The sequence below is a fragment of the Thamnophis sirtalis genome, unplaced genomic scaffold, assembly GCF_051295495.1.
Source record: "Thamnophis sirtalis isolate CommonGarterSnake01/CBP01778 unplaced genomic scaffold, rThaSir2_p1.2 scaffold_4, whole genome shotgun sequence".
Classification (NCBI taxonomy): Eukaryota; Metazoa; Chordata; class Lepidosauria; order Squamata; family Natricidae; genus Thamnophis; species Thamnophis sirtalis.
The window spans coordinates 105176654-105188191 of NW_028261384.1; the positions used below are offsets into that span (position 1 = coordinate 105176654).

Here is an 11538-nt window from a genome sequence, read left to right on the forward strand (position 1 = left end):
GCTGTGCGCGAGGCCACGCCTCCAAACGGCGCTCGTGGCTAACGGTTTTCCATTTCAACCGGTGGGGCTGGTCAACGGCTTCCCATGACGTCACACCCCGGGCCAGTCCTGGGTTTATGCATCTCTCGGTTACCTGGCCGCAGGAGGCCAGGGCATGCTTGTTAATCGATCGAGATTTATGAATGAAAAAGGTGAGAAGCCCCAATCAGAGTTGGTGCAGGGAAGGTATATCGAGGGGAGAGGGTGCAGCTCTCGGATTTCTGGAGTGGGTGATCCGGCTCAGGGAAGGATCCCCCAATAGTTACTATTATTACTAGGATTTTAGGCTTTATTATTAGCCTTTTAATAAAGTTGATATTAAGATTCGCATGGCATCCATGCCTCCTTTTCAAATTTAGGAAACCATATTTTATTAACTGAAAATTGGCATTGGGTTGATTTTCAAAATTGCTCTCATATAAACCACTGTTTCACTTTATGACTGCCCCAACCTACAATGGACAGGCTCCATTCAAATTTATCTCTACTAAAAGTCTCGTGTCTGTAACCTGGGTAAAAGGGCGCATCAAGTCTAATAATTTTTAAACCAAGGTAATTCAGATGGGCCAACATACAGAATGCTTTTAGAATCTAGGATCCATGAGTCCTGTTAGACTGAAAATTTGGTATTTATGGTCACTTCAATGCTGCTGCTTTGATTGGTCCACTTAAGTTATCTAGCCCTCCAGAGGCAGGTAAATTGGCTTTTCCTTCAGCTTCTGGAGATCAGGTAGACCAATTCTGGCCTAGACCTCCAGAGTCAGGGTAGACTGGTCCATCACTGGCTGCCAAAGAGTGGTCAGATCTAGCCAAATCAGCAAGAAATTGGAAGTCGCTGATACTCTCATTGGTTTTTTTGCCTGCCCATGTCATTATGTTTCTCTGCAATCAAGAGACAAATGCAGTAACTAGTTTATGTAATAAGAGATAGCCCTCAACTTACAAAGTTACGACAACACTGAAAAAAGTAACTTAGGACCCATAGCCTCATTTACTATGGTAGTATACCATCACATAATTAAAATTAGGGCACTTGGAAAACATGTGTTTACGATGATAACATTTTGGAGTTATGTGATTACCATTTATGACCCTTGGATGGCTTCTGACAAGCAAAATCGGGGGAAGCCAGATTCCCTTAACAAAGATGTGATTCCCTTAACGGTCACCATGATTCACTTAACAACTGCATCAAAAAAGATTATATGAAAGGCATGACTCAAGAACTGCATCCATTAGCAATAGAAATTATGGTGCATCCATTAGCAATAGAAATTATGGCCTTAATTGTGGTTGTAAATCAAGAATCTCACTACATTGATATGCCATCTCCCTTCCAGAAGCTCACATCATAAATACTGTTTCTTTCTCTCACATATTATTCATACCACAATCATATAAACTATAAAGTATATTTTTAGAAGATAGTCACCTTGTCACCATTGTTTGGCAATGGATCTGAATCTCATGTTTATTGTCAATCCAAAATTTTATGTGGCCTTCCAGCTGTTATTTATTGATAATGGGGCTGAAGATAAATATCTTAAGAGCCAATGATTCCTCACTTCTCCTGAGAACTCTATATAGCATCTATTCTGGGTGTTGTATCCAAATATAGAACTGGCTAGAAAATCTGTTTAGAACAGTACAATCCATGCAATGTGCCACTGTTACTTAAGCAATCCAAGTCACTGTCTCTGTAGCTAACCAACCTCCCAGGTGATATTGAAGAGAAAATAGGAAAACCTCATATAAACCAGGAAATATGGAATATGGAATGTGAAAATTATATTTGTTTCATCTTTCACATTTGGGTTGAGTCAATTGTAACATCAAATGATTGCTAAGCAACTGGTCTTAAGTTGAGGACTACCTGTTGTTCTAGTGTTATTATGTATGAAGTGAGATTAATCTACTTTATAAGAAGACAAGAAAGACAGATTTATCTCACTTCAGAAGTCCCACCTGGTTTCCTTTATATACAGTAATGCAAGAATCAATTCTTGCACATTAATCCTGAACTAGTTTGCTTACTTCTGTGGAGTTAATATTCAAGTGAGTGCACACGCATGGCAACTTTTTTGTTTGTTTGATCATAGCTGTCTGAGGCTAAAATTCTAAGACAGTATGGCAAAGTCAAAATGTTCCGTTTTTTGAATGTATCTAGAATTTTTGTTTTTGTTATTTCAACAAATGATCAAAAACTAAACATGGTGATATATATATATATATATTTCTTTTTGGATGAAGTAGGAGAAAGTGAATAGTGAAGGAGTGCAAATCTCTGTCCATCTCACACTGGCATAGGTTTTCCACTTCCATAGCATTTATACTCTGTCTCATACATGTGTGGCACACACATGATTTCCACCACAGGCACCCGGCAGGAAACTTTAGGTGGCTGCTGCACAGGACAGAATCGATCCCAGGTACGCTTGTGGTCATTGGGGAGTTGGTAGGTTTCTTGGGCCAGGCTGAATAAACCTCGGTGAGGTACAGCTGGGTTCAGGATCAGGTGGGGCACCCGGGTAGCCTTTGGAAACGTCTGAAGATCCCGCATAGGTCCAGGTACACGAATCAGAGGGTAAGTATCCAAATTGAGAATTTGCTTCCGAGTACACCCTTGAAGTTCTTTCCTATGGAGACAGAACCAAAAAAAAAATCATTTTTTCAGGAAGATAGACAAAAGCAGGAAATATGTGCAATGTTATGTAAGAAGTGAGATTAAATTACAAGAGGACAAGAAAGGGATATTTATTTCACTCCAGAGGTTACCTCTGGAGATGCTTGTTTTCTTTATATATGACAATGCAAGAATCAATTCTGCTCAAGTTTGTATGTGCTGCTTTGAGGGCATTAAATACAGCTCTAAACTTAGAATTCAACTTCCTAAGAAACTAATCTTTAATTTCAAAAAGGAAATATTTCTAGTCTCTATGACTTCAGTGAAACTGGATGATGTCTACTAAAATTATAGGTTTTATGAGCTTTTATGGTAGTAGAGAGATTGAGAGCTCTTCACCTTTTCCTCGTTAAATAAATAGGATGAATCAAAATGTATTATGGTTATAGACTAGCATAGGTAGGATGAATTCAGCAAAACAAGATACAGGTAGTTCTCAACTTATAATCATTCATTTAATGACTGTACAAAATTACAATGGCACTGAAAAAAGTGGCTTATGACCATTTTTCATATGACCAAAATTTGGACCCTTGACAACTGGAATAACTTTCTGACTGTTGCAATGTCCTAGAGTCATGTGATCACCCTTTTCAACTTTCTGACAAGCAACATCATTGAAGAATCCAGATTTACTTAATAACCATGTTACTAACTTAAGAACCATAGCAATTTACTTAACAACTGTGGCAAGAAAGGTCATAAAATAGGATAATACTTAACAATACGTAGCTAAGCAATAATACTTAGCTATGGAAATTTTGGGCTCAATTGTTGTCATACTTATATATTGATCAAATTAGCATATTTTGCGCAATTGGCAAATCGAACCTAACCGTGATTAAAGTGACACTTCTCTCCATGGGCTAATGAAGAGATTGCAAAAATTCAGATTAGCAAAAATAGAAATACAAAAGTACAGCTTTGTCAAAGCAAAATCCTAGGGAGCCCAGTTTCCTTTTTCCAACTGTTTTGAAGAACTTAAAGTGCCTCCCACTTTACTCCCCAGCAATTAATAGAGGTAGTCCATGACTTACAACCAATAATTTAACAACCATTTAAAATTATGACAGGTTCAGACAGATGTTTTGTAGTCTTGACTGTTGGCATGCATAATCCTAACCTATAGTCATTTGATCCACGATTTACAACTTTTTTTGCTTGTTGTCTGGCAAAAACTCCCAGTGGAAAGAATGGATTTACACTTATGACTATAAAGTTTGCTTAACAAGTGCAGCTTAATGAGAGCCGAGGTGGCGCAGTGGTTAGGGTGCAGTACTGCAGGCCACTTCAGCTGACTGTTATCTGCAGTTCAGCGGTTCTAATATCACCGGCTCAAGGTTGACTCAGCCTTCCATCCTTCCGAGGTGGGTGAAATGAGGACCCAGACTGTGGGGGCGATATGCTGACTCTAAACCGCTTAGAGAGGGCTGAAAGCCCTATGAAGCAGTATATAAGTCTAACTGCTATTGCTATAGTGCTGTAAAAAAAGTCATAAAATTGGGTCTGGTCGCATAGATACATCAACTTAATAACTAATGAATTACAACCAAAATCCAGTTCCAATTACGGTTGTAAGTTAAGAATTACCTTTACTGTGAAATACAGATTCTGAAGGTGTTATGAAAGCTAGTAGTATCACTGAGACCCTTAAACAACCACAATGATTTATGACTGAAATTCTGGCCTTCATTGTGTTCTTAAGTTGACTATATATATGGCTTTGAAGGAATGGGGAAAAGATACTACAGATGTTCCACTAACTGTGTGAAGATTCGGAAGTCCTGAGCAGTGGTAGATAAGTAGGGTTCATTAAGCTGAAACACTGTCTTGTCACAGATGTAGAAGGGTCTTCCAGCGAGGTTGTTGTTTTGCGTAGTGGCTACCACCGCCTAAAGTGAAAAGAATAAAGACCGCTATTGGAGAGGATGTTCTGAATTTGCTATGCAACATTTTCTCTGCTCCAGGAGACATCTTTAAGAAAGCGACACTTCAGTCAGGCCCAGCAACAATTAGCAAGGGCATCTAATTCCCTCCCCCGTGACAACTGTTTTTTAAAATTTCCACAATTCCCTTAGTAGACTTATGGGAAATTTAAATAGCTATCTATTGTCCCTATCAGATAAACTAACAGAGTCTATCAATGTTCTGCTATCCAGCTTCCTCCGGAGGCTGTTCCTCTGTGAATCGGAAGTCATCCCTTCTCCTAGGCCACTCCTAGTTTTTGTGCCTCCAGTGTACACAAGCTGCAAATAGATCTGACAAGAGCCTAAATGGCATTAAACATTCAACAGTATCAAAAAGATAGAGACACATGTGCAAGAAAACTTCACAAATGTGCATGACATCCTTTATTTGGAGATCCTGACTGGCAAGAAAAAATGAGTTCAGGGGGGAAAAGGTATCCCTTTATCCCTGGAATTCAAGATACCTTGGATGCTCCATCTGTGTGATGAGCTGCCAATTTGAATGGCTGAGGCCCAGCATGAAAGGTAGGGTCGTGCGGCAGATTGGGCCAACCACGAAAATTTGCTTGGATCTCACTCTTCTGGTTGCCCATAGTCAAGGGGAACCTCCATTCTCTAAGCTTTATCTGTCAGTGAGAAGAGCAGGTTGAGAGTCCAGAAAACAGAACATATAGTAAAAGGACAGGTGAGTTGCTTCCTTTGAGGAGTGACAGTTTGATACTTTCCAAAGTGAGGAGCACTGCTGTAGCCTTTGAAAGCCAGCTGGGAGATGATTTCTAGATGGCTTTTATCTCCCTGGATCAAGGGGAGATTGAGATATTAACTACATTAGTTCTGGATGGCAGCTCCTTTTAATTAAACTGCAGAAACAAAAAAGGTTTTGTAGCCAGATCAGGAGTTGAGCTGCTGGGAATCCTAGAATTTCATCTACACTTCTAACTACAGTGGAGCCGCTAGAGACTTTACAGTCTTACTCTCCCCATCTCTTAATCACTTTAAGAACTAATCAATTACAGCTGAAGACATTCCAGACTACAGAAATACAAGAGAGACTTTGATTTAAAGATTTGCAAAAAACTAAGAGAGGACCTATGAAAGATTTCAATGACTAAGGAACGATCTTTAATTTTTACAGTGCTATTTTTATTTTTGACAAATTAGAGAAAAATAACTACATTTATGGTGGACTAGAAACCATTTATTTTTTTGCCTGAAACAGAAAAAATGTATAAGTGATTTTGTGGTTTTGATGATTACACAAAAAGAATAGAAAAAGGCAGGATTTTTGTAATCAGAGTAAGAGAGAATTTTGTAAATGTAATATTTCTGTAAAAGAAATTGAAAACTTCTTTGTATTTGTTTTTTTATTCTTTCTTTCTACACTTTCACTTTTTTATTCTTTCCTGTTTCTGCATTTTATTAGTTGGTGTTAGTTTTTCATATTTTGTGAAACTAATTTTAGAAATTATATTAAAAAAGCAGAAAGACAGATGATTTGACCTAATGACAATTATTACTGGTCCTAAGGCTGGGGAGTGAGTGGAGAAATTGCTTATTTCTAAGATTATCTGTGTTGATTCTATTCATGTTAAGTGTTGGTTTTTTAAAAATCTTTATTATTCAAAGTAGAAAAGTTATTTGTGTTATTCACAAATTACCTCTGTCCCTACAATCATCATTGGCTGGTAATCATTTATGAGAGAAGATATTACTTTATTATAGAATGTAACATAAAAAGTTATAAAAAGGAAGGTTGTGAGATGCTCTAATTTCATATGCCAGAGTAGCCTTGGGTAATTTGCAATTTGATTTTACTTTTGGTGGCAAAATATCTTTGGCCTATTGCATTTTGTTATTATCACCTATTCCTTCCAGAGTTTATGGTAATTGAAACAAAACAGACTTCCATTTTTTTGTTTTGGAAAGTTGAAAAAAGCATGTAGGGAAAATACAGTACTGTTTTGATAAAGATGTAGGCTCTGCCTTCAGGGTTGCAATAAAAGAGTTTTGCTCAAAGGAAAAGGGGTCAGGAGGAAGAGGAAAAAGCAAAGCTAATAATATAAGTGTGTTCCCAGAGCTCTTCCTTCTGGGGCTGATTGATATCACTATCAGGCTGTTCATCCTGCTGCATTAGAGGTCTTCCTGGAAACCAGATAGGATCTTAACTAATTATCGAGCAAAATCAGAAATCTGCTTCTTAATGTTTTCTCAAAACACTTTCTGAAGAGCACCTTAGTTGCCAAAACTTTCTCAGAACCACTTACCTTTTCTCTCAAATCTTTATTGTAGTGGACGTCCTGATATGAGGCAGCGACAGAGTAGCGGGGTTGAGCTAGCAGTTCCCTTTGAGTTTTCATGCAGTGGGCAAGTTGTGCAGTGGTAGCCAGCCGGGGAATGACTTCGTCCCGCCATATTTTCTGGGAGGCAGGTGGCAACGGTTCCTGGATCGTGGACTAATAATAAAGTTTAGGAGGAACAGTGAGTACACAGAATGAACAATAAAAAAGGGGGATCACGTGGATCTGCCTTAAAAGAATCCCGCGTCCTATTTTGGTGTCATTCCGGCCCTCTCGCGGAGAACCCAGGGATCTTACCCTCCTCATTTCCAAGCCTTAATGTTTACAAATAATCCGGATTGTATCAGCTACCCCGCTAAAAATTAGCTTGCTTACTAGCGCATAGGGCGGCGGGAAAGGCAATAATGGGCTGTAATTGAGCCCCACTCCACTGCTTGTCAGTCTCCAGTCTTGTCGGCGGACTTCGGGGGGTACCAGCGCGCCGGAGTCCACCTCCCATCCGAAGGGAAAGGCGGAGAAAGTGCCTGCCATGTTTGCCCCTGCTTTTTGGACATGTTTGCTAATGGATTGTTGCCTTAGCGGCAGCGGCGAATACAACAGAATCACGAAAGGGGCGGGACTTCTAGAATGTTTGTGATAAATGTTGCCCGGGTGATAGAACTCTTCAGCCTCACATTTTGCGGCGCTTTCTTTTGATTCACTTGAGGGAAGTACAGCGATTAGAAGAAAAAAAAACGTTCAGTGACAGTTTCAACTAGCCATATTTGAAAAAAGTAAATGTTCGCTTCCGGGATATTTTATCCCTTTTCTTTGCCTCCGGTCCCCTTCCCTTTCTGCAACCAGGTTGCTATTTAAATTTATTATTTTCCCAAGAAATTGGATCGGCGATTAAACATATGTTGAAGTGCAATCGATTTCTCATTCATTCCGAAGATTAATGACAATAATAGCTCCTTCCCAGCACCCTACTCATTTAATATTCTTCTTTCGCTTTTGGCGCATGTTCTGCAACCCTTCACCGATTATAAAAACGTGAAATTCCAATGATAACCATTAGATGGCACTTAGGACCAAATAATGCATATTTGATCTTGCGCTTATGTGCAAAGATGCTGCATTAGAGCCAATTCTGAATAACCAAATGCAAGATTATATTGCAAAATTTAAAAAAAATAGTTGATGTTCATAATCCAAATTTGGCAAGACTACAATTATATCAAGTGTCTAGACCAGTGTTTCTCAAATTTGACAATTTGAAGATTTCTGTACTTCAATTCCTAAAATTCTCACTGAACTCAATGGAAAATGTAATGAAACTGTTATGATAGTGACAACTATGTTGAAGTTTAATGCTATGTTATCCTACATTTAAAACATTTGCTAATCTTTAAAGTGACTTGAGACTCTGTATAGTGTCCAAGTCCAAGTGATTGGTTTTTGTCTTAAGCATCCCAGCCTTTTAAGTACAGTGCAGCAGTTCTGAGCCAGTTTTATGTAGTGGTTAAGGCATCAGTCTAGAAACCGGAAGACAAAGCTAGCTGGTTGATCTTTGGCCATCATTTCCTCTCAGCTTTAGGAAGGAGGCAATGACAAATCATTTTTGAAAAACCTTGCCAAGAAATGGCAGGGACTTGTCCACTATGTCCAGGCCAGGGGTAGTCAACCTTTTTATACCTACTGCCCACTTTTGTATCTCTGTTAATAGTAAAATTTTCTAACCACCCACCGGTTCCACTGTAATGATGATTTATAAAGTAGGGAAGTAACCTTACTTTATAAAATTTATAAAGCAGAGCTACAGCAAACCCCAACCGCCCACCATGAAAGGTGGAACGCCCACTAGTGAGCGTTAGGGACCAGGTTGACTACCACTGGTCCAGGCAGACTCTGAAAATTGGACACAATTGAATAGAAGGAAAATAGCTGTATTAGCAACAAAAATGGATCAAGGAAGGCCATAAGAATATATTAATGGATATTTTGCAAGCAATTAAATGTAGTATCTCATTTTTCAATATCAAAAAGATATTTGCAAATTCATAATGCAAAGTATCCAGTCACCTTGTGCATAATGAATGAATGCATTAATGCAGAAAAATTAATTCAGAAAAATTCTGAATAAATTAGAGATCTGGATGCACAGAAAAATATAGGTACTGGGAGGAATGAATTAAGATTATAGCACTGCAACTGGCTCTTTTCAAGATAGAAATTATTATCTGATTATGCCCTTTGTTGATGAGAGCCCAAGTTGCAGCTTGGAATGATACAACTTTGGCTGAAAATGTTTTATGCTGTGTAGTCTAAAGGGGGAGTTGTGATTCAGGGGTGTCAAACTCAAGGCCTGTGAGTCAGATTCAGCCCATGATGTGATTATTTCTGGTCCACAGGGCTGCTCTGGAAACAGCAAAGAACCGGTCTGCAGTGCCTCAGGCTGGGCAGCTGCTAATCTGCAACCTGATGGTGGCCATCCGGCCTAGAACGTGGTCAGCTTTAGATCTGCAGGGCTGCCCTGGAGTTGGCAAGGAACCATCCCCACCCGGCCCACTGGGCCCTTGCCAGGTGGTGAGCACACAGGATCTGGCATCCCTGGGGACTGTCTTGCCCTGCAGGCTGATTGCATTCTGAGTGCATCCCTTTCACCCAGGTTACCAGTGCTTGCTGTCTCCTGTGCACATGCCCAGGCCCCAGGGGGCAGGACGGAGGCAGCAGGGTGACCCCTCGCTAGCTCCGGGGGTGGGTCAGATCTAAGGCTGACTGCATTCTGGTCCAGATGGTCATCACAAATTGTAGCTCAGTGCTGCTCCAACCACCACCACCTCCATTGCACACTTGCCACCCTGGCCTTGAAGCACGCAAGGCTTCCCTTTCATTGGTACTGTTCCCGCCTCCACATAGTAAAGCCACAGCTGCTGGTGGGCATCAATACCGGCAGCGCTGCCAATCTCTCTCCCTCATTGCTTCCTGAGTGTGGAGGAAGATGGCAATGAGAAGGAGGGGAGGAAAAAAGGAAGGAGGGAAGGAGATGGCAATGAGAAGGGGGAAGGATGGGAGGGAGGAGAGGGAGGAAGGAAAGAAGGAAGAATGAAAGAAAGAAGGGGAAATGTTAGGAGGAATAAGTGTGGGAGGAGAAGGAAAAGGAGGGAGGAGGTGGAAGAAAGGAAGGGAAGAAAGATGGGAATGAAAAGGAAGGAAGGAATGAAAATGGGACTGAGAAGAAGGGAAGGAAGGAGAGATGGAATGAGAAGGAGAGAAGAAAGGAAGAAAGATGGAAATGAGAATGAAGGAAAATGAGACTGAAGAAAGGAAGGAGGGAGGGAATGAGAAGGAAGATTATGAGAGGGATGGAGGGTTTGAGGCAGTAGTGGGTTCCGGATCCCGTTGCAACTGGTACAGTGCAATGGGTCTGGGCATCCACTAAATGAACGTGCACGCACATGCGTACTTACTGCCCGCGACGCTCCAGCTGCTCAGTGGAGGCATTGTGCAAGTGTCGTATGCTCCGTGCGCGGAAGCCCCGAAAACCTCAAATACTGGTAAGGAGCATGGGTGGGTGGGTGGGCCCTCTGGAGCACCATACTGGAAAGGTACCTGGTGCTCTTGGCAGGCACCGGTACACCTGTACCGGTTGTAACCCACCACTGGTCCGAGGGAAGTCCTACCTTAGTACTTGGCCATCAGCAGCCCTGCTGCTCTTTCGCTATCCCTTTGCCACCTCCTCTCCTGATGGTCTTCCATCCTATAGCTGAGGATGCTTTGGTTACAAAGTTAGGTCTCCTCGCAAGGAGGGGGAGTGGGCCTTCCTCTGACCCACACACTTTGCCTCCCGCACACATCACGAGCAACCTGGTCAAGGAGATAGCAGCAGCAACCTTGAGGTGCTTAAAGTACCAATAATGGGGGCAAATAATGTCTGACTGAAATGAGGATGTAAGAAATCACTTCATGATATCCAGCAATACTGAAAAGTGGGGAGGTTGCGCATATTGATAGCAGCAACTGTTTAGGACCCTATAAGGATAAAATTGCCATGGTCAAGCTGGTAAATAAATTGAACAATGCTGGGGAACTGAGTAGGCAAAAATGGAGTTAGATAGTTGCACCAAATGAAGCTTTTTGGGTCTAATTCAGCATAAAACAATTTTGACTGCCCAGATTTTCCCAAAAATAAATTTCTTATTCTAGTCTGCATAGTATTGGGGAAAAAGCCAACTAAAATCCAATTATTCACCTTTCTATATGAAAATGTTATTTAAGGAGCAAATATATGTAACTGCTTGAAAAGATTTTGGGTCAAAAAAATGGTAGTTTTGTAGTTATTTGGCAGAGTACAGTAATCTTCAACTTACAACCAGTCACTTAGCAGCCATTGAAAGTTACATGGGACCACCCAAACCATACTAATAACCTGGTTCCAAAGTTCTGACAGTTACCCCCTCCACATGGTCATGTGACTGCATTTCAAGTGTTGGGGGCTGACCCACATTTATAGCTATTTGCAGCATCTTGCAGTCATATGATCACAAACCAAGACTGAAAACTCTAAGTTACT

The 11538-nt window shown here is 40.8% G+C and overlaps 1 protein-coding gene across 2 annotated transcripts; it reads right to left on the reverse strand.

Moving 5' to 3' along the window:
* Positions 1 to 2255: 2255 nt before the first annotated feature.
* On the reverse strand, positions 2256 to 7550 carry SAXO3 (stabilizer of axonemal microtubules 3). Of its 2 annotated transcripts, XM_014065215.2 has the most exons (5): positions 7362 to 7550; positions 6954 to 7142; positions 5154 to 5315; positions 4487 to 4614; positions 2256 to 2675 (listed from the first exon to the last, which is right to left on the reverse strand). In XM_014065215.2, the coding sequence occupies exons 1-5, from the start codon at positions 7515 to 7517 to the stop codon at positions 2333 to 2335; spliced, it is 978 nt and encodes a 325-aa protein (XP_013920690.1). In that variant the 5' UTR covers positions 7518 to 7550; the 3' UTR covers positions 2256 to 2332. The 2 variants fall into 2 exon arrangements, with proteins under 2 accessions (XP_013920690.1, XP_013920699.1); XM_014065224.2 differs by lacking the exon at positions 5154 to 5315.
* Between the last annotated feature and the right edge of the window lie 3988 nt (positions 7551 to 11538).